The sequence below is a fragment of the Pempheris klunzingeri genome, chromosome 22 (genome assembly GCF_042242105.1).
Source record: "Pempheris klunzingeri isolate RE-2024b chromosome 22, fPemKlu1.hap1, whole genome shotgun sequence".
Taxonomy (NCBI): Eukaryota; Metazoa; Chordata; class Actinopteri; order Acropomatiformes; family Pempheridae; genus Pempheris; species Pempheris klunzingeri.
Window position 1 is genome coordinate 3,011,723 of NC_092033.1, and position 23,697 is coordinate 3,035,419.

The following is a 23,697-nucleotide window of genomic DNA, read 5'->3' on the forward strand; positions in this document are numbered from 1 at the left end:
GCATGAAGCCAGTTTTTCAATGATATTTGCTATGGATATTCATGATCCCCAGAGGATGGATTTCTATGTTTCTGGTGACTCTTCAACCAACATCACAATTGGCCATAAAAATCTCCATAGACAACATACCCCATATCTAAAAGCATGACTAAATACAATAAGTAGAACGACGTTGAATTTTTATTTCCTGTAGTTCAATTGTGGCTCCTCGACTGATAAAATCACTTTTATGTTTTTGTTTCTGTCCTAAACTTTCACCCGTCTTTGGCTGGAGGGAAGATTATCGGTTTCACTTCAGTTAAAAGTAAGCTAGGGGCCGCATCGTGGCATCGGGGTGTTTTGACAGTAATACAGTCATGTATTGTAAACCCAGGAGGGACGTCAGAGAGGCATGACGGTGTGGAAAAATAGATACCGCCCAAGTCTAGTTAAAAGGCTTCATATCAGCTCCCTCCCGTCTCTCCTCCTGCTTTTTTTAACTTAAGTTTGACACGTCTTGACAGCATTTCAGATTATTTGACTCTGCCTACCAAGATTTAACTCAACTAATGAGATTATTTGTGCCTTTTAGCAAAACTAAGAAGAGCGTCTGGTTAGTTTATCATTGACTGTGACAGTGCTGCTTTTCTCCACCTTTCTGGACTGTCATTAAATAATATAAGAAGAAGTATAGATTCTATTGGTTTTGGTGATCCCCACACTTTTCCTTGACATCTGTGGTTTTAAAGGAAATGCCCTAAAATGGATGGATTGCTATGAAACGTGGCTCATGCTCCCCTCTGCATGATGGGAATCTTATAACATTTATATCTTCTGTGACTGACTTTTCTTTAGTGCCGTCATCTTATCAAAGTTTCACTTCATCCGAAACTTTGGTTGAATAAAGGGACGGTTTCTTTGTTTATTAATCTAAGAAGGAACAGTGCACATTAACTGACAGCTTGTCATGTGAGAAAACATGACGTTAGCATTTAGCTCAAAGCGTCACGGTGCCTCAGAGTCACTGCCGTGTCTGTGGACTCGAAGTCTGCTTGACTTTGTGGTATTAAACAGTGTTTGAGTCCACCTACCAACGTTTAACTCAGCCGCTGCAACGTCTGGTTAGTTTATCACTGAGTGTCTGTACTCAGGGTGCTGTTTTTGTCTCCAGCCGTGGTGCTGAGGGTCAGCGCCTCCACTTGGAGGTCTTTCAGGACTAGGAGCAGATCCCAGGGCAGACCAAGAACTCGCTGGAAGATTATATACGTCATCTGGGCCTGGGAAGGCCGAGGGAGCCCCCAGAAGGTACCAGGAAGTGCTGCTCAGGATAAGGACGAGGATAAGGAAGAAGAAGAATGGATAGATGGTCACTTCTGTTGTAATAGCACATACAGCAGCATGGATGCACACAACGACTACACTCCCTCTTCTATAGATGTAGAGCTGTCAAAGCTACTGACTGTTATAAGTCATGAGCTGTTTCCTGGTTCCTGCTCCTGTTCCCATGGCTGCCAGCATCTTCACTCTGCGTGTTCCTGTAAGTTCAATGTATTTTGCAAATGAAATTATTCCACTTGTTACAATAAAACCAACAGTTTTACAGCGTTTCTACAGTCGCTCCTTGTTTTACTTCTGATCCTACATGTGGTGCAGAAGCCAAACTAAGTAACACACTGCTCTGACTCCTCAGGGAGCGGCGATGGGGACGTTATGACTCATCGCTGTGTGTCACCTTCTTAGTGTCGCTACAAGGAGTGAAACAAGAGGCTAAATATCCTATGAAAACAGCCCCCAAGGAGCTTTGTTCCAACAAACTACTGTCATATGTTAATAACCTTAACTGTAAAGACTTAAGGACCCAAATCAAACCTGTAATATAACTGTAGAGCACATATGATGAAGTGGTTAGAGTTTATAGAAGACATGACATGGCAGCGTACAACCTACTGAGTGTGTAGATCTCACCAGTTAAATGAAAAACACAGTAATATTCTGTGTTTTCTTGAAAACTGGATTCTTTTACACAGTTCAGATCATGATACACTAAAACGAATCACTGAATTCCAGCTTAATTAAATCCTCTAAGGCTGAGCAGCTCCTAAAGGCTGATAAACCCTCAGCTGCTCAGCGGTCTGGGAACTATGTGACACATCACAATAAAACACTGACAACGTGAAAAGACAATGAAGTTGTGCTGCATCCCTTTCTGCACTGCTTTCCTACAAATAAGACATCCATCATACCCGAGGCGGACTACACTCTTCTTATACTTCATTAGTGGCTGTTCTTGGTATTTAAAGCTAAAATCTTTTACTTCCTGCATGTTGTCACCTCTGCTGAGGCGAGACGTCTACAGAAAAGATGGTGTTGAGTTGCTGTGGGAGGCTGTGTGGAAGCCTGCTGCTTATTTTAATCAGCCAATGCAAAACTTGTAAAGTGCCAGCTTGTGAGGACACTATTTGGCTTAGGCTGCTGATTTCTGCGCCTGAAAATGCAAACATGCTGCGAAACGCTTTCAAATGACTGTTTCTATTTTGTACCTACTTTACAGGCACATGGGGACATAATGACATTTACAACCCTTTACCTCACAGAACGGCTTCATGAATTACAAACAATGGAGCTTGAAAACCCAAAGTGAGACTCTCGCTGCTCCCTGCACTTGCAGAAGAACCCAGAAGGGACGAGAAAGTCATCCGTGTGAACTGTGAACCTCGACGACTGCAGTGACAGAGCGCGGCGACACAACGGTCTCAGCTCGCTGTGAGAGAGTCTGCAGCAGCAGCAGCAGCAGTGACGAGCTGGTGAGGCGAGGAGTCTCAGCCGAGTCACCACGCAGTGACCTCACCGCACTTCTCACTGCAGACGCCACATTAATACCCCCACACACACACACACACACACACACACACGTAGACAATGAGGCTACAGAAACAACAACCTCAGATCTTTCTTTCTTCCTACGCACTACTACTGAGATTGGAAAGGTTCACTCAAAACAAGAAACCTTCAGGTTAAAAGGAGCCAAATAACCAGAGGATTCATTGGACCGAAGCTCAACAAGAGAGCACAGGCTAATTAATCTTAACAACAAAACACTAAACATAACAAACTTGTAGCCACTGAACACAAAACACCACAAATCCCATTCATATCTAAGTTCTGACTTAGAGTCTGATGATGAATCATTTCCATATAAACAGCATCAGCAGCATATTGATTGAAAGCTCCATTCAGAAGAAAGCAGCCCCCTCATCACTACAACTAGTTTCCACACCAAAGTCTCCTCCCATCACAAACTGGGCAGTTTTCTCCATGAAGTCTGGTGCACACTGAGCACCCACCCAACTAATTAAGGACAAAAAGGTCACTGTTTTTATTTTCGCAATTTATCACTTCACCACTAAAAAACGGATCATTAGCGGCTGCAGCCAGCCTTTCATGCTGAGGAGCATCTGTTGGGAGACAAAATAGATAACTGGTTATGTAGGGAACGCTTGTGCCTGCCTCCTGATTGCCTGATAAATATTTCATGTGGTTATTTAGCAGTATGGTATCATTATCATCAATATTCAGCGCTGAGCTGCAACACTTCTCCTGTATATGAAGGTAGAATAATTTGAGGCTAAAAATAATTAAATCTGTATGTTTGTGTTCAGCAGTTAAAGCCCCTGAAAAAACTGTATGTTACGTCTTTTCTCTACAGCAGTGACTAAAAAAAAGCAACAATCACATCTAAAGTTCAGGAAAAAAACAAATGTAGGCATTATTTATCAAAAGTTAGGCCCTCAAAGAGCGAATGACGGACAGGACGCCTGTTTTAAATCAGGTTAGAGGAGCACAGAGAAAAAACACAAAGCCCTAGTGAACGTGGCGGAGCATTTAGCGGCTAAGCAGTTGGTGGAGACCAAACCTGAGCTACAAGAGGAGAGAATATTGGACTAGCAAACAACTCCAGATGAAAGCTAACGCTGCTCCAGACCTGCTGGATCTGCTTGCAAACAATATTCATTTAAAAGGCGATAATATCGACGTTGTCTTCATAGCTTGCAGGTTTCACTTAAAAGGTCTCATATTGTGCTCACTGTCAAGTCCATCCTTGTATTTGGAGGCCCTGCTAGAATAGGTTTACATACAGGTCTATAGGAAAAACCAAATGGCGGACAGTCAACACATTAAAGGGCTCACATGACCAACAGATCCCCTTATGACATCATAAAGGGGGCTAAATCTAATCTGCATGTTTTCAAACACACCTGCTAAAAGATGGAGTAGTGTTTTCTCATAGTTTGGCGGTCTGGAGGCCCGTTTTGGACACAAATTAAGGTTGAAAATACATTTAAAAGTCGCATTCTGCTTAATATGGGACCTTTAAAATAATATGCTGCTGTTTAATATTAATAGGGCTGTAATTTAGAAGATTCAATCTGTTATTTTTAGGCACAGTTTATGAAATAGGGGTGATACATTTAAAAAAAAGGCCATTATCTTGAGGCAATATTGGCTAAATAAGGTAAAAATGGCTCTCTGCATAGGATGCACACTGTAAACTACCATGCACGTAAACTGACTTTGTGATGCACCGTCTCCCCTCCAGTCACTATCATGAAATGGACACCCCCACCTTCCCTCCCCACCTTCCCTACCCTGATGGGTGACTGGACTGTGGGCTGCAGAGACACGGCTGAGGGAATCCCTGCACAAAGCTCCTGTAGCACATCACCAGCCTGCCATGCAGAGCAGCCCAGCACAGGTCAGACCCCACATCATCCATAGAGCCATAAAGAAGCAGAGAGGAAGGGAAGATAGGGGGGGAGAAAAAAAAAAAAAAAAAAAAAAACCCGCAAGAGAAATGAGCTTTATTGTGAGAAGCAGCTGATTTCTCCAGAAAGCGCAGCCCGCAGCAGGAGACACACACACGGCCGCAAACACACCGAAGCAGCGGTGCAGAGAATTAATGCGCAAATGATTTTACCTGAGCGGTTGTCAGTGGTGATGGTGACCCTTCTTCTTCTTCTTCTTCTTCTTCTTCTTCTGCTTCTTCTTCTTCTTCTGCTTCTTCTTCTGCTGCTGCTTCTGATGCTGCTTCTTCTTCTTCTGCGCTCAGGTCCACAGTCCTCCTCAGCCGCCCAGCCAAACCTCCTCCCCCCCCCCCACCTTCTCTCTCTCTCTCTCTCTCTCTCTCTCTCTCTCTCTCTCTCTCTCTCTCTCTCTCTTTCCACAATGCATGCCGGGAACGTGAGGGGTGTAGTGCATTCATCACCGCAGTCGGTCCATGAGGCTCATTGGCCAACAGGAACATTGGTGGAGGATCTCAGTAAACAAAAAATGTGAAGCAGGATTTTTATTTAAATGCTTCATTTTGTTGTTTTCTTTGCCTCAACGCTCTGAAATGTATCTAAAATTCTTTTTTCATCTATTTTTATTGTACATATATCTATTTATTTATTATAGGCAGGTGTCTTGGACCACACTATAATGTAAAATGAGATACATTTTTTTTTTGGGAGATTAGCTGCTCATTCCTTTCTATAATGTAAATAGGGAATTACATAATGTCTCGTTATGTTAGAAGTGGTTCAGACTGGCTGAGTGATGCATCACTCAACCCAAATGTATTTCTATTTAATTACGTTTACAGTAAAAGCTCAGAGAAACACAAGAAGTTACAGTATCAGTGATATTAGCTGATGATCAAACTGAACATAATGATGTTTTTTTTATTTAAAGCTGCACTGATCAGTATATTTTAGATTAACAATGGATCAAATTATTGTGAAGGGGCTCTTATAGTAATGATCCTTCTCTCGTTCAAAGCACTAATCAGCTGACAGATGTTATTAGCAACTAGCTGTGAGTGTTTTCAGTGGCATTAAGATCATTCACCAGCAAAAGCGATATACACATATTTTTCCATTGGACGTCCAAACCAACTGAAGATTATTGTTAATGTTGCTGAAAATGTTTTCTAACGCGTTCACCATCACCATCATCTTTATAAGGCGATTATATATCGTGTTTACAGCCTGGAAGTGGCCAAAGAATCAGTTATTCCCAGTTTAAGGAAAGAAAACAGCCTCGAAATGCTGCTTATTTATTATTGCAAAATTACTGCAGTCATGCTGCTCATCTTTAAATTTTAACAATCACACATAAGTCTCTCATTCCTGTGAATAAAATTATGCAGCACATACAAATTTGATTGCAAATAGTAAAATAACTGTTCTGCTGTGACATAATAAGCAAACATTTCAGGCCTAATAAAACCTTAAAATAAAAGCTTGTGGCCACTAAAGAACCAGATGTTTCACTCTGGAGCTGGTGGAGACCAAACAAGAGCTAAAAGGAGAGTGAATATTGAACTGCTTCCCAAGTGGCCAAAAAGAAAAAATAATTGTGTCCTGTTTTAAAGGGCACATTAAGGTTCCCCCTCAGGTTTTGCCTTCAGACATGACTGATGCTGCCGTTTTGACAATATAACAAATGAGCAAAACACCACTGGGGAAGTGAAGGGATTGAGATATTTGTCATGGCTGATATCAGCAGAGGTAAATATTTGATGACAGCACTCAGGCGCAGAAGAACAAGTCGACCCACAGCTGTCACTGATGTAACAGAGTGTAATAACAACATCATTCATCTTTTTTAACCCACAGTCTGCAGCCCCGACGCCGCCGAGGCCCCCGTTGGATTGCTCGGTATTCTCTGTGGGGTTAAAAGCCAATTTCTTCAAACTGCCGGCTTATGCAATAAAGGTACAGTTCATCATTTGGGCAATTTCTTAAAATATTTGATCAGAGGTTTCACTTCAGACGTTCACTGGGTGTCTAACTGATCACATATCTGAATAACAATGAGAACAAACTTACCCTAATTGTGACAGTGCAGACTCCAGCCAATATGTGAGTTAACAGGATCATGAGCACAAAACTGGATTAAGAAAACTTTTAATTAATTCATGGATAACTGTGTGAATGAATGTACAAATCCTGGGATTGTGTTGGAGCTAATTACACTTTAATGAGAAGCTGTGGTCCAGCCTCCAGCCCTCTTTAGGCAAACAGCACATTCACAGATGCTGCGATAGCAACTAATTAATTCCAAAATTAATGTAACACTGCGCTGTAATCCGTCATCGGCGTAAAGTTGGCTATTTATATACAAATATGTGACCCTGAGCCCCGATGGACTCTTGCAGGTATGTTTTAGCTGCTTCACTTAAGCGCTGAGCCTCCATTTGGTCGTTTTGGTCTGCTGTGAGTGCATTTATTGCTCCAGCTGTTGCATCTCTCTGTGTCAAAACACAGACAAGACCTGAGACACGGGCTGCATCCCAAAGTGCAGTAAGAGCAGTGTTGTCTGTTCCCCAGTATCCCATTGCTTCCCGGCCTTTGTTCCAGAGCTCAAGGCAGTTTTACTTAAATGGCACATTTTAGCAGTAGCATAGACTGTATATATAGGAGGTGGATGTAGCCTTTTGGTTTGTGGACTGCAGTTTTTAAAGCCTCAAGTTGGGCATTTTCACAATTACAATCTTGGTTTTACGACTGTTACCATTAATATTTTGGAGCCAGAAGTGACGAATGAGTTTCTGCATCATGATTATTATTAAATCTAGGAGAAGTAGGCTGATTTTCTCATTGATTTCCATTCATTTGGACTTCTTTTTGTGTCACCCCCTGCTGGCCATCACAAACAATGCAGGTTTAAGGCTCTTCAGCATTGGCTTCACTTTTATAATATAAAACTACGTCCACTTCTTTCATGGAGTCTATGAGCCGAGCTAATGTGCATGAGGTGTAATGTTTAGCTTGTTAGCATGCTAAGATTAGCTAATTAGCATTGAACACTTGAACTGAGGCTGAGGGGAATGTCTTTAGTTGTTGAGGTATTAACCAAAGTTCTGCAGGAACGAGACCTGATGAGAAGCTGAACGATCATTTTGTCGAGATATGACAGTTTGTCCTGACAGGGAAAACATGAATGTCTGCACCAAATTACATGTTAATCAATCAAACACTATCAAGACATTTCCACATTCAAAGTTGTGGTGGCATTTGAGGAAAAAGCAGGGGGCTTTGAAAGCCTTAGGAAGCATCATCAGGGAACCATGAATGTCTTCTATCAATACATCCAGTTGTTCTTGAGACATTTCAGCCTGAACCAAAGTGTTGGACCGGCTCACTTTATTCCTGAGGTAGAGAGACTGACCAAAAACACAGCTGGTACCACACTGCTTTAATAATTCTCTGATCAACATGTGTGTTATTGATCCACTGAGGCAGGTTGTACATCTGCTGAGCGCAGCTGTTACTGAAGGCACCAAAAACATTTCAGAAACTCAACAAAAACTTCCCCTGCCATAGGCCAAATAAAGATCTGACTCACTTCCACTCAGCCTGAGGTTTTGCCACCATAGCATTCCTCTATCGGCTGGAACAAAAGCACCATGACTCAGCAGAAACATAAACACCTCAAACACCAGGAGGGGTGCGCACAAACAAAGGGGGAAGGAGTCATATTTAATTCATAAGCTCTTGCAATGCAGGAAAAACCAGATTTCCCGATATGTTGAGGCTTGGAAGCTCTGCAAGGCCGGAGCTGGAGGATCTGCTCCATCTACCAAGAAACAAGAGCCGGGGGAAGACAGCGGCCGCCACAGGCACACAGACAGGAAGTAGCGGCTTAAGCTGGTTAATGTCAGTGGATATTTACTGTCACTGGGTGGGCTGTAGCATCCTGCAGGGCGCAGCTGCAGTTCCCATTGGACAGCTCCGTCTTAATGGGCAGCAAACGCATAATGAAGCAAGTGTGGTGGAGAAACGGATGCAGTGGCACTGGCAGCCAAATCCACCTCCGCATTGGGAATCGTCTCTTTGTAATCTACTGTAGCGTCATGGCTGCTGTCTTTGACCCAAAGGGGAAGATGCTGGTGCTGCAGCTTATTTTGCTGCAAAAATATTTTCTTAAAATGATTATTTGTTTGGTCTATAAAATGTTGGAAAAATAACTCCCAGCAAATCTTCACAATCGTGGATGCTTTAAACCAAAAGGGAAAAATGTTTTCTATTAGTGCCATCATACAGCAGGGGTCCCTGAATCCTCTCATATGCAGATTAATTAAAGCTCATATGAAAGCATAGTTCTACTTTGAAATGAGACAGGATTAAATTAAGAACATGATAATTAAGAAGCTAGTTTTAGGAATGTTTCTTTGAATTTAGTACCTATCCCACACACTCAATACTTTATTGTCAAACCAGAAAGTACAGAAGCCTGTGAGGTCCCTGTGAACATGGGTGGATCGCTGAACGTGGCTACCTTCCCCAGGCCGAGGCCCAGGAGCTCTGCATTGAGTTACTGTTATTGATTTTGCATTTATTTTTGTTGCTTCGTCAAAGGGCTTCTTCATTCATGTCAATAACAAAGCCCTGAATGTCCCGCTGCTGAAACTGAGTTTCAAAAGTCACAAGAGGGAAACCAGAACACGCCCATGCTCATTATCACAATCCATGTCTGCCTTTAAGGAGCGACAGCTGCTACTGTCTGATGTTTGGTGTTGGGCGGATATTATGGCACTTAATCAGATCTTGGCTGAACACTTCAGAGCCCAAAACCTGAAAGATGTTTTGTTGTACACACACAAACAGTAGAAAAAAACAAAAAGGCATTAAGTTGTGGGCAGAAAAAACAAAACAACAAGCTGAAAGATGCTAAAAAGCTCAGCAGAGCTTAAGGGGAACTGCAGATGTATGAAAAATATTGATTTAACTCAAACTTTCAATGATCCAAACCAAAGCACCTTGTTCCAGTGAATCTATTCATTAAAATTATTTACATTTGTTTTGATCAGAGTAGTAGTTTGTAATTTAGCAAAAAGCCTGTGTATCGAATAAAACATAAAAAGGAAATGATGGAGAAATGCATTCAGCTTTACAACAAATTACTGTCTTTGTATTCCCACAGCGATATAAATCAAAGCATGAAGTCCAAACGTCCGAGGCGAAGAGTAACTCATAGGAGCTGTTGTACAAGTCAGCATGTGGAATGATTCAGTGTGAGGTATGGTGAAATCTCATCTTAACATGCACTGCACACTGCAGTTTGTCAGGAAGCACAACAGGAGGTTGCTAGTGTTTGTATACACTGTCTGTGTGTGTGTGTGTGTGTGTGTGTGTGTGTGTGTGTGTGTGTGTGTTGGGGGGGGTGATTTGCAGGCCTAATGTCACAGGAAGCACCAGCAGCCATATTGATCATTTTTCATGCTCTGCCTCATTTCACTAAGAGGCCCAACCCGATCGCTGGTGGTGCTTTCAATTCGCTTATGAGACAAGCAGAGAAAGACGGAGAGACAAATGCAGCTCTAGCAGCTGCAAACAAAGCCGAGTAATGTGAACCTGAGGAGAACACACTGGTTCTGTGTGCGGTTAATATGAATATCACTTTTATTTTCAATGAAAACAAAAATCAATAGTGTTTGCAAACAGTACAACAATTTGGAAAATGCCAGTATTTTTAGTTGCAGTCAAATCATAATGTTAAGAAGGAAGCACTCAATACATCCTACACATGGTGTGACACTAAACAGCATATATATCATTACAAAACCTCATTTACATGTTTGCGAGATATTAATTCAATGCCTTACTTTTGAACGTCCACACGGGATTTTGTTGCCTCTATTGGTTTTACGAAATATGATGTATTCTTTATTCTAACCATTGAATAGGATTTAAATCATTGTGATGTATAAAACTTCACAACTTCACGTCTTTCAGCTAATTCTCATTATTTCACAAGTTCATTTTCAGCCCCGATTTTGTGCACATTTTCCATTTGTGCTCAAAAGAAACACTCAAGTCGAAAAGCCCAGATAATTCTAACAAAAAGAAAACAGTATTAAGTCTGTGAGTCTGTCAGTCTGTGAACCTGCTAAGCTGTCATGAATATTTCCTGTTCACTGTTTTTTTTCTAATCAGTATAATTCTTAATGTTAGTGTTTTTTTTAATCTTTGATATGCTATATGCATATAGTAAGCTCATTCAATGACATTGTCATGTGCTCCATAAAAGCCACTCTTCTCCTGATTGTACATTTTAATGTTATTATTACATTTCACTTATTTGTGCTCGAGCCCCCTCAAATTTCTTTATCCTAAGCAATGACACAGGAATCAGACTTCTTTGTGTTTTGGATTGGTGAGGAAGATGGTGTAGGTTTGTTCTGGTAGGAGGATGTGCTGGATCGGGAGCTGGATGTGCTGGATTGGTAGGGGGACGTGCTGGATTGGTAGGCGGATGTGCTGGATTGGTAGGGGGACGTGCTGGATTGGTAGGGGTACGTGCTGGATTGGTAGGCGGATGTGCTGGATTGGTAGGCGGATGTGCTGGATTGGTAGGCGGATGTGCTGGATTGGTAGGCGGACGTGCTGCGCTGAGAAACTGATGGTTGGTATGAGGGTGCGGCGGATTGAAACACTGATACACTGGGTTTTGGAGCCGGTCTCGGTACCGGTACTGGTCTCTGCACCGTTACCGATGAAGACCCATACAAGTCTAGGAGCGGATGCGTGGTCTTGTACTGCAGCAGGTACTCGGGGTAGATCTGGTACTTCTCAAACACAATGTAGATGGAAGGGTTCGTGACGTCGTTAACGCAGCTGTCATAGAAGTTGATGTCCCCACCGTCCTTGGAAGGAGGTCGGCAGTAGTCAGAAGACCCCTTGGTGTAGTCGCCCACCAGCACCCGTGAGACGAACATGGATTTGACAACAGAGTCGCCGGTGTAGTCATTAGAGTACTTTGCGTCACGGGCAAAGTAACTACCTGGGTTTGGGCACAGAAAGGGATTTTAACATGTTTGGACTATTGTGCCCTCATTATACAGCAGGTGGAAAAACACTGAGGCTGCAAATAACGATTATTTCATCAATGATTGATTTGCAAATTATTCTCTTGAATAAAAAAAATATTTGTTTGTCCTATAAAATGATAGAAAATATTTCCCAGCAAATCCCCACATTTGTGATGCAGAAATTAATGAATGAACTGATTGGTCCCACTCTAAAAAACATGCTGAACTACAAGAGAAGGGCAATAACCAGCATCTCCGAACTGATAGACAGAAAACATTAGCAAAATTATTAAGTTTTTGGGTGAACTGTCCCTGTTAACAAATCAGCAAGAAGCCCAGAACGAATATTTGTTCATCTCACCTTTGCCGAAAGCTGTCCCATGAGTACCACAGATTCTCCAGTCAAAGTTGGTCTTGCAGATGGCGTCTACGTGTTTCGAGTCAGTGCCATGAAAAAGCTTTTTCTCGGACACATTGCGTCCACCGTTGTTGTTCTTCATCTGAGACTTCTGCCTTTATTTAGCAAAAGAAAAAAAGCAATGTTCAACTTTTCGGTTGACAGAGAGAGATTGCGTTACTTCCTCGACTTTCGTTAAGGACCAGACGGTGGTCGTGATGACATAGCTGAGAATATATCAAACACACAGCCACTCAGAGGGATGAGTGTCTGAATGGTAAGTTTCCAGATCAAACGCATAAAAATCGCTCACGTACCACTGAAAGACCTCCCATAGAGCTTTGTTCTGATTCCTCTCAATTTTGACAATGTCAAAGCCTTTCATGGTGTTACAGAAAAGAGCTTCGATCTCCTTAAATTCGTCTGAGGAGCGCTGGAGGGAGACCCGCTGGAACACAAACACCAAAGACAACAGAGATGCAAAAAAAAAAAAATTTACGCACCCAACAGTTACAGAGCAACATTATCAGTCATTATTATTATCAGTCTCTCTTTTGGCTCTGTTTTTGGTCTCTACCGACTCCTGAGGGAAATATATCTTTTTATTGCTCTTTAATGTTTTTATCTTCCTTTTTTTTATTGTTTTTATTCTTTAAATGTATTTATCTTTGCATTTTTCATTGTTCTCAATGTCTTTTATCTCTTACTTTCTTTATGTCATCATTTGCTTTCCTTGTTTAGGTACTCTTAGGTGCTGCACAAATAAAACTATTATTATTGTTATTATATTGTTACTAGTTTTTGGCCTTTTTGCTGCCTGCTGTGTCCGAACACAACGCTGTGAGAGCAGCTACAAATGTGGGTGTCATCTGCAGCTATGGAGCGCTGGTGGTGCGTTGTTTTTTCTTTTATCACAGCTACTGGTGACAAAATGGACAAAGATCAAAGCATTTGTTGGCATTTTTGCACACTCAAAGCAGCTCCAGAAAATCTAGAAAACATAAACCACAGTTTAACTCGTCTGTTTCGACTCTTAAGTTTTATGTTGCGCACTTTGGCTTTTTCCACTTTTACCTATTTTACTACTTCATAAAGTTGTCTGAACATGACACGGATGAGATTTAGTTCTTAGGTATTGACATTTGACAAGTTATGGTTAGTTATGGTTAAGTGCATGTCACACAAATGATGGTGCAATAACTCTTTTACAGTCACTTTTATTGCTGTTAGTACAAGACAGAACATTAACTTATTGCCAAAGCGGCACAGTGTGAACATTTATTTATCCTGTATATATTATAACAATATCCAATGTGGAGTTAGTCTGCATGTATAATTTTTATGTAAATATTAGAAACCTCTGCTGCCAAACAACACAGCATTGATCTGTTTCTTTTCCCAGAAAATAACACCCGGAGGATAAACAATAAGCAAATATGGAGATCAGAGAAATTATGGAGGTGGGTTTGGCTGCCTCTAACAGTCACACTAGTTAGTCTGTTAAACTACAAATGTACCTGTTTCTCTATAATATTTACAAGCCTCTATAATCACATAACCTCTACGTCTGGGCAGTGAGTGTGAGCTGAATCAATAAAGACTTTGAAGTTACGTTTATCATGCATGTTTGAAGGTGTGGTGCATTCAAGTACCCTGTATCCTGTTTGAGGAATCTGTGTCTTGTCCCAGTGGTTTGGTATGGCTGTGAAATTTAGCTGGCCAATAGGCCTTCTGCAGTCAGAAAGCAAACTAGTGTTAGAAATAGTGTTATTATGAGGCGAATTACAGGTTTCTAAATCGTGGAAAACAAATTCGGGTCATGTCATGCCTCGCTTTCCTCTCTTGGACATCAGCTGCGGAGACAAAGAGGGGACGTCTCCTCACAAGCCTCTTAGTGCCGTACTGCTTGTTTGTTTGGATCATGTCTGAGAGAAACACCACATAACGGGATTAGAATACTTAATTCTCGGTTGAACATCTTAAAATGCACAAAACTGTAAACACAGAGATCAACTGCATAATATTTGGTTACCTGGGAAACTGAGTGAATATGACTGTGAGCCGGCGGTGAACTCCACCACGTCTTTTTCATTGTCCAGAAACCTCTGCTCCAGTTTAGAGACGTCCACGTCTGCTGGTTTGTGTCCGCCAGTCTGCGATGTATTTGTAAATATAGTTAACTTATATATTTCTTTCATTTCTTTCATTAGTATCAGCTTTCAGGTGCAGTTTGGTTAGGTTTAGGCACCAAAACTACTTGGTTAGATTTAGGAAAAGGATTTAAATAATAAGTCAAACACAAATATTAAAGGCACCGACACCGTTCTAACACCTGTACGCTAAATATAAAGCTAGCACCAGCAGCTGGTTAGCTTAGCTTAGCATTATGACTGGAAACAGCAAAAGCAAAAAGAAAAATAGAAAATATGTAAATCAGTGACCGTTACAGGAGGATATTCACTGTTAACGTGTATTTCCCTTCTTTAATTCTTCTGATGTTGCTTAATACTGTATTTCTAATTATCATAGACTGTTTCTTAGCTTTTTTTTTTTTTTTTTTTAAATCGTACAAAACTTATATTCAGCTCATATTTGTTGATGAAAATGTAAGATTTTATAATTAACTGCTGCTCACAGTTCAGAAAGTTAAGGGCTAATATTTAATTCTTCTTTTAATTACCATTTTTAGCTTATTTTAGACTCCAGATGTCTCAAAGCATAGCAGAACTTGAATTCAGAACCGCATTAAATTTTAAATCAACTATAATACAATTCATGTCAAAAAATGCCTTAAAGATTCAGTACGTATCATTTGACATGTGAGGGACATTGTGAATATGCTGTATATACTCTTCATCAGACTTTTATGATCTTGTACTCACTTGCTGCTCTGAGAGTCTGAAATCTGTGACTTTATGTAAAGTTTTTCATGTCGTGTTCATCTTTTTTGGAAGTGTGAGCCTACCGGACAAACGATGAAACTCTTAAAAAGGCATCAGCTTTGAAAGTTGATCAGGTTTAACTCAGGGAGCTCCACCACCTTCAAAACTTCATTTCTCTTATTTCGTTAGTCCAATATCAGCACGACAAATTCAAATGTGTGCAATCTGCTAATCTCTTTCCTCAGATATGTGACCACACTCACAGCTCAGGCAGTGTGTCTCTTTTGATTTTTATTGTGTGTGGATAGACAACCAGACAAGAGAAGATTAAAATCTTAAATGATGTAGCAGCTTAAGCAACAGAATAGGGGAGTAAAAAAAAAAAAAGAGATGTCTAGTATAAAGCTAAAGCAGAATATAATGAGTTATGTAAACACATGTGGTGCTCAGTTCAGAGCAGGTTTAGTAGAGCACGAGTGGGAGAGATGAAAGAGTTCAGTCCTGGCTCTGCTTTTGAGTCTTTTTTAAATTTCAGCCCCTTTAAACAGGCAGAATCTGAGGGAGCGACATCCGTCAGTGTGGCTCAGATAGCACAGTATTGCATCAGAAGGCTGACATCACATTATAAAACCCACTTCAGAGCCCAGCTTGGACGGCCTCACTTCCCTCTCATCATGTGCAGAATGCATTAGAGTGAGTTTGCAGAGGAGAGACGTCACTACAGCAGCGTTTAGGGTCGTGGTACTCCTACAAAATGTCACTGAAATAGGAGGCAAAGTGGCCATTTTTAGCTCCAATCAGCTCCAATAGCTTCGCTTGCTGAGGCATGTTGTCAACACGCATGTCTTCAGTGAAACCGCTGTTTGCTGCAGACTTTTCATGCTCCACTGTTTGTTAAGTCACACTGTTTTCTATTAGGTATCGTTTCCATGTGTCTAAAAGGGATATTTACCAGTGGAGAGTAATTCAAACTCTCCAGTAGTGAAGCCTTAAAATGGTCAGACTGTATAATGCCTCACTTTAGGGGTAGGGGGACATCCCCACTTCAGAATATTCACATTATATAACCAAAACCATGAAGCACAGCAAACACAGGGGAAACTACTACTGCAACCGCTGAGATGGATCAAAAAGCTCAGGACAGAATCATTCCTATACAAAATCTATTTGAATAATTCACCTTTAGCTGTCAACTAGTTCGCTTACAGCACTCATGTTGGGTATTTTCATAACTCTTAAAAACGAGCAGCCACGCTTGGTGCTCCTCAGTGACCCTGTGTAGTCGCCGGTGAAAGCACCTGTTGGCGAAGCCGTCTTCCACAAGAGGATTGATGATATGAAGAAATAGTAAAGCCTCCTAAAAAACTTTATATATTGATGTTATTGAGTTTCCACTGCACCCCCTAATGGGATGAAACAACTATCTATTGTGACAATATGACCTTAAAATGTTTAAAACCATTTTTCAGAGCAACAAACTGTAAACTCATTTCCACATCCAGCGGTCATTTAGCACCATTAGTGCCACTGAGAGTTGTGCTGGTGCCCATCTGATGAATGCAAGTCACTTTTAACTGTGTTTGCTCTTTATCCACTAAATGCTCCACCGTGTTCACTAGCTAGTCTGAGCAGGGAGCGATTCATCTGGAATCAATGTGAACACAGAGTAAAAACAACGAGAAGCTCTGTCGATCATATAAAATAATTATTCTGACTCCAGTTACTCACAGCTGAAGCGTACATGTTCCACTTCCCGAACTCATCCTCCCAGTACCAGACCCACTCAGTGGTGTGCATGAAGGTCGGCTCCACCAAGGAGTTGGTGGTAGAGAGGCGTCGCACTTTGTTCTGTCCCTGTGTCATCGTGTCAAAATGCACAGCTGGGCAGCTGCTGCTAAACACAGCGAAACCACAGACTATAACTTCATGCAATTCAGTTTCATTCATTCTTTTAAGGGCAAGTAAGCTTTGGTTATATTATTGTATATGACACATATATGAAACCCAATCCAGTTTGAGATTGGAAACCGGTTGTTGAAGATCTTCCCAGAACTACAAAAGAGTACCTGTATGTGTTTTTGGGGTCACAGTAGTCCTTCTCAATACTCTCATTATCGGGCAAGGCGGTCCACCGATCATCCTCTCTGACCTCCCACCTGTACGGCATCTTTTCATGAACTTTAAAGCATCGCTCTGAGAACACATCGGCCATAAAACCAGATTAATGACAGCGGATCGACAGAGTAAGTGGAGTTATTAGGGATGCACAGATACCAACAACAGTATGGAGTCTGACTGACTCGTGCACAGTCTACTTTTTCTTCTTCACTCATTTTACGTAAATGCACTCTTTACTATAATTACTTCTACAGTCATCTATAACAACTCCTAATGGGAAATCTAGGGGCCCAGTGACTACTCTGTGGAGCTACTGATACCTGATATCTAAGCAGCAGCAGAGTGACAGCTGACATTTAGATTGTAATGGTGTTCAAATCAAATCGAAGCAAATGTAAGTACTCATATTGGGTCTGTGCATCCCCAATAAATCTGACTGCTCTGATAACGATTTGTGATCATCATAGATTACTCACCATCGTGTATACAGCGTCCTTTGATGAAGTACATGCATATCTCTGTCTTCTCTAAAGGACACAAACAAAAAGTGCTCTAGAAAGTGTTTTCACATTTCACACCTCTCTGTCTCTTAATTGTTTGGATGCCAGCCTTTGCAGCTGGTGTAGTTTACCTCTGACGGGCCTCGGCCTCTCCCTCCTGTAGGGCCCATCACCACTGTTTGTATAGTTGCTGGCAGCAGCAGGGCCGTCGTCAGTGGGACGGGCTTCCCTCCCCCTGTTGCCTCCCCTCCCTCTGACAGCAGCACTGGTCTTAAACTGCTGTTGGTCATCGTCACCTTCGTTTGTTCCGTCTGTGTAAAGATCTAAGGCGTCGATGTCGGCGAAGATATCACTGGTGGAACAGCTTCGCTGCTGCTGCTGTTGATGATGATTGCCTCGGTTTCCCCTGTTGCCCCTGTTGCCTCTGTTGCCCCTGTTGCCACGGTGACCACCTCTCCCTCTGTACCACTGCTGTCGTGAATTCAGACCATCATCGCTGCTCGCATCGGTGTTGTTGGCAGCAGCAGAGTGTTCACCGGTGTCTGCCTTTTTGTCAGAGTACCTCAAAGCCACTTTATTTGCATAAACAGCCTTCAAGGATCCAAAGAGCTCGGCAGGCACGCCTTTATCTTTGAGGGCCTTTAATGGCTGTGGAAAATGAAAATCATGTTGCCTGGAGCAGCTGCAGTCGAGGATCAGGGACCTCTCACAGATGTGCATTCTCTTGCAATCATCACCATCCTGACACCGGCCGAACTCTCCGTCACCGTTGTTGTAATCGTAGCATATCTGGTACAAGACGAGGAGAGAAGGTGGTTACAAGGGGAAAAGTTTAGAAAACAACACGTTGTCCAGTTAAATCTAAAAGTCAACAAAACCTCTGGTGTTCCTGCAGTCACAGTTTCAGGATTTGTGCACCCTTTCATATAAAAGTCTCCAAGTGGTTTGACATCAAAGCAGAACTGTTCAACTTAACTTTTCTTCAAAAGTTTAGCATCATTTGGTCCATTTTACTGGATAAACCTTGTACAGAGCTGCATCCCTCCAGTTTTTCTGCTTCTTTAGTTAGTTTTCAGGTTTTATCCAGTGAAATCCTGTGTTGTTACTGAACTGGACTTTAGACAAAGTGCTCAGACACCGGTGGCTCCGTTTGAAGCCTAAACAAACATATCATGCGAGTCACCTTATCGCTTCACTTATTTCTAATATAAGAGCCGCTGATGTGACGACTTCTTAACTTGCCAGAATGTCTCATTATGACAAATGTCAGTTCAGCCGGTGAAATCAAATCAGTCTGAGCTCAGAAACCGACCCAACCCAAAACCCAAAACAGACAGTCCGACTTGACAACGTCGTCTGGAGGCAAACTCACAGGCGGCAGGAACGTGTTGTCGTTCTGCAGCATCAGCGTGCACAGTTCAGCCCGGCTCAGACTCTCCAGCCCGTGCTCCCGCAGTATCAACCCATTGTGGAAGGAGTTCAGCTCGTGGGAGAAGTTGCATCCTCTCCTGTCATCAAATAACACAACACACAGTCGAGTCACTGCTCAGGAAGATAACAAATCCCTGCATGATGTTCTGCAGCCACAGCACATCTCATTTACCATCAATTCATGTGGTGGTTAAAGAGTCTTACATTTACAAATTGCCGTTTTAAAGGTCCCATATAATGTAAAATCACTTTTTAGATCCCCAAACTCGGAGAAAACACCGTCCTCTGCTGCTCCGTCTTTCAGTAAATATGTGAAAACATGCTGTTTACATTTCCCTCCCTTTATGATGTCATAAGGGGGCTCTGTTGATCATGTGACCTCCTCCAGGCCTTCAGCAGGCCAACCGCTGTCCGCCATTGTTTTTTTCTTCTTTAACATGATTCTGATGGCATGGGGGAGGTGTTCTGTTCTTCTAAGACAGGTTGTGCAGAAAGATCCTGAAACCAGCTGCTAAAATAATGTGTTTTTAAACATTAAATCATGTAAACGGTTGTAGTCAGACCTCAAAATATGAGTATGAACCTGCAAATGTGCATAATATGGGACCAGCAGCACATCTGTTTAAACACATTCAAACAAATATGACTTAATAGCACCTACAAAGAGGCACTGAACATGTTTACTGAGATCTTATCTACAGTGACACGCTGACAGGGCTAAAGTTAACCATTGCATCAGGACTGTGAAACACAGCCAACGAGATATCAGATCATTACGAGTTAATATGAAGCCAAGACATGTCGGATACGTACACCCACACCACGCACAAAACTAATTCTGTCGGTCACATCTCCTCCTCCTGATCTTCCTACTTTACGTGCAATTCCTGTAAAGAAGCAGGCGCCGTCACAGCTGTCAATCACAACGCCACGCCCTCTTTTTGAAGCATGAAAACACAAATAAAAACCAGCCTGACAAGAAGTTCTTAGGACAACAGAAACTAACTTTAGAGGGCAGAGATCACGATCTACGCTGCAGCTGAGACAGATGCTGTCGAGCTTTCAGGAACAGTTTAGCATTTTGGCAGATAAACTTTTTCACCGTCTTGCTGTTAGTTATTGTGCACAGCATTAACTTTTTGAATTTTGTTTTGTTGAGGCTTACGGTTTAAGAGAAGAAGAAGTGTTGAGGCCATAAAATGTGAAGTGGGGTGAATAAATAGGGTCATTTTCTCATAGACTTCCATCCAATCTGACCACTATTTGGAGCCAATGGAGTCGCCGCCTGCTGGTCATTAGAAAGAATGCATGTTTAAGGCTTACATCCACTTTTTATGGCTTGGACAGGGTCAGGCTAGCTGTTTGCCTCTGTTTCCAGTCTTTGTGCTAAGCTAAGCTAACCAGCTGTTGCATTTATTCATTGGCAGCCATTTAGCCATTAGAGGCCCAGAGTGGTTTTTCCCCAAAATGTCACAATAAAGTTAGTAAATAAAAAAAATAAAGAGGAAATAAAGAGCAGTAAAAGGTCCAACAGATTTCAGCCCTTTAAGGTGTTAAATTACTCTGTAAAGCTCCATCATGTCTGTGTTATTTTCCATAGCAAAGCCCTGCCCCTGAGTCAACTTACAAAGGAAATGTGGCTGGCAACAGTACCTGAACGCACCACATGGGGCCTTTAAAAGAGAGAGAACTAAACGCATCCAAACTAATAACAGTAATAAAATAATAAATAGAAACCTGACAGTTGAACAGCTTTAAAAACACCATTTGAATCAAACATTAGTGTAAAACCAGCTGAGGTGTCCCTGAAGGCGTCACAGGCCTTTAGAAAGTGTCTGCTCAGCACCACCAACTGTGTTTTACACCACAACATATGTACCTGAGCTGGCTGTAGGAGCAGGATCCGGTGAGCAGGAAGTTTTTGCACAGGTGGAGCAGCCTGCAGGAGCTTGTCTGGCAGGTCTTGGCTCTGCACAGCCTCATTGAGGTCCTGGCCACCACCTTGGGCTGCCCGAAGGGACAGCACAGGGCGAATTTCTCCCGGTTCCTGATGATCTCCGACGTTGACTCGCCAAAACCGAGGTTGTACATTAAATAATCAGTGTTTACGGCTCCTTGGCTGGCGAGGATGGACTTGAATACCTCCGTCTCCATCGTTGGAAGCTCCTTCCTGCTCCACACAGCGCGGACAGCTGACTGCCTGTGGGCTTCACTTGGAGTAGGAAAGCTCGGTATCGTTTCTGATGATTGGAAACCGAAACTTAACCGTGTTATTTTTATCTTGGGTTCATGCTGCAAAGCCGCTGCTCTCCGCTGGAGGGCGTCCCAGAGCTATGTGGCCTCATGCAGCCTTAGTGCACAAGACGGAGGGGATTTTCTGCAAAAACTAACAGACATCACCATGAAACCTCCTCAGCTAATTACTTACATCAAGGCAATTACTCTTGTGTTTCAAGTTTAATGAAATATTATGGCTACATATGCAAATTAGGCTGCATCTCATTAAATATGCACTAATTTGCATGCAGTGCAGCGGATAAACCTGCACACTGGATGAAGCCAGGTTCAAAATTCTTGTTTCATCCTGTTGACACATCAGAGCCAAAGGTTTCCTTTTTAATAAAGGGGACCCCATAAATCCAATAAGGCTGTCATCAGACATAAAAACACAGTTTTCACCGTGTTTTTAAGGAGGAAATGTTCCATAAATCAGGTTATTAACAGTATATGAGCAAACCCCTCAGTGAAAACTGGACAGTTTGGTGTATGTAAGGGAGATCTCTGGCTCAGAGTGAGAGAAATGACTCATTTTCATATCTTTAAAGATAAAATAATCACCTTAATAGTCACCTAAATGTGTATTTGGATGTTTTCTTTCCTTATTTCTTAAATTACAACATGGTATGGAAGCAAAACAGCTCAAAATCTGCAAATTTGTGATGTCTTACCTTTATATTATTATATTTATTTCTGTTAAACAGAACCAGAAATGTTCTTAAAATAAAACAATTCTAAAATATAACATTTAGGAAATCACTCAGCATTAAAACATGTTATGCTCCTGACCTGCAGCCACTAATCCCTTTTCTTTTCAAAGCACCTGTAATCTGATTACTGTGTTCCTGCAGCAGGTGTGTAACATTACATTCGCCACTTTAATCCCGTTAATTTAATCTGTCACAAATGTCCCTCCTCTGCGGCTCCTTGAATTTTTGTGGAAACACTGAAATTCACTTGAATACATTTATAGTTTTATTACAGGAGTCAAAATGTTAATTTCTTTTCTGACAAATGGCCTCATTCAGAGCTAAAAAACTAGACTCATATTTTATATTTGAATCCCAATTTCCATTTTAAAAAAAATACCAAACTGGAAATGAATACTTCACCTTAAACTTGAATTTTCTTTTACTGCAGGTCATAGTGGGGGAAGAAAATACATCCAGTCTGATTAAATTCTGTAAGAAACATATAAATAAAATGAAATAACATAAAACATCTCAGTTTGAACATCCATCAGCTTCTTTCATCTGCACTCACTTATTAGCTTGCAGCATATTTCCCATCAGCCTCATTACTCCCCTTCCTCCCTCTTCCTGAAAAGAAGAAAGAGCGCACGTTGGAAATGATTTTTCTGATTCCCTTCTTGCACCATCTGCTGCCACCAGCAACTCTGAAGCTCCGAGTCAAGGTCACACATTCAGTGCTCCACAAGCTTATTTATCACAGTTACACACTTGTTTTTAGAGTGTTTTTGTTGTGTATTTTCTTATCTATTCTCTCTGACTTATCACCAGGACCTGAATACTTCATGTCGTGGCATGTATCATGTGGGAATGTGTGCTGGTGTGACAGTAAAGATCCTTGAATTCAAACCTGGAGGATCAGAGCAGCTGGTGGAAACGAATGAGTCCAGTAAAGATAAATATACGTATCCTGTTATTAAGGAGGGAGATTTTAGAGGTTCTTGGCCCTCCGCCATCATCAAAACACCAAAATCTCCTGGAAAAATAGTGAGCGTCCCTCCAGTAGAGTTTCACAGACTCACAGTGGTGGTCTGATGCCTTTAAAGGACATTTTATGTTATTCAATTCCTTTAATTTGTCACTAATTTCAGGTCAGATCACATCATTTATCTCTGTTGTGGAAAACTTGTGCCGATCCAGTTGTTTCTGTGCAGCAATCATATGTGTTTAAAGCAGTGTTGGCAGGTTTGAAGCCACTTGGGGGCAGCAAACACAACACAAGTATTAGTGAACAGTCTCATCATCAGGCCACTGTGAGCAGCACAAACTAACTTAATCCATTGTTCTTATAAAAAATATTGATTTCTGCAGCTTATATATATATAATAGGCTATCAGATCACATAATCAAGTCTTCCAACAACATAGTTATGTTTAGATGCATATCTTAATTAATATACATGTAGTTTTGTTTGCATACATCACATGGTGCATGCTTGGTTTGGTTAATGTGCTAAATAAGTTGTTTGATGTTCAATTTCAGATAATATAGTTTAAGTAGCAGCACTCAG

The 23,697-nt window shown here is 41.5% G+C and overlaps 1 protein-coding gene across 2 annotated transcripts; it reads right to left on the bottom strand.

The window, feature by feature from the left end:
* Window positions 1-10,401: 10,401 nt before the first annotated feature.
* On the bottom strand, window positions 10,402-22,866 carry LOC139222119 (protein mono-ADP-ribosyltransferase PARP12). 2 transcript variants are annotated; one of them, XM_070854096.1, is made up of 14 exons: window positions 22,702-22,866; window positions 22,551-22,619; window positions 21,041-21,401; window positions 19,103-19,238; window positions 17,862-18,519; window positions 17,707-17,757; window positions 17,179-17,305; window positions 16,841-17,003; window positions 14,263-14,383; window positions 14,059-14,155; window positions 13,883-13,961; window positions 12,548-12,678; window positions 12,195-12,346; window positions 10,402-11,805 (listed from the first exon to the last, which is right to left on the bottom strand). In XM_070854096.1, the coding sequence occupies exons 3-14, from the start codon at window positions 21,313-21,315 to the stop codon at window positions 11,135-11,137; spliced, it is 2,661 nt and encodes an 886-aa protein (XP_070710197.1). In that variant the 5' UTR covers window positions 21,316-21,401; window positions 22,551-22,619; window positions 22,702-22,866; the 3' UTR covers window positions 10,402-11,134. The 2 variants fall into 2 exon arrangements, with proteins under 2 accessions (XP_070710197.1, XP_070710196.1); XM_070854095.1 differs by having other exon boundaries at window positions 16,841-17,006.
* Between the last annotated feature and the right edge of the window lie 831 nt (window positions 22,867-23,697).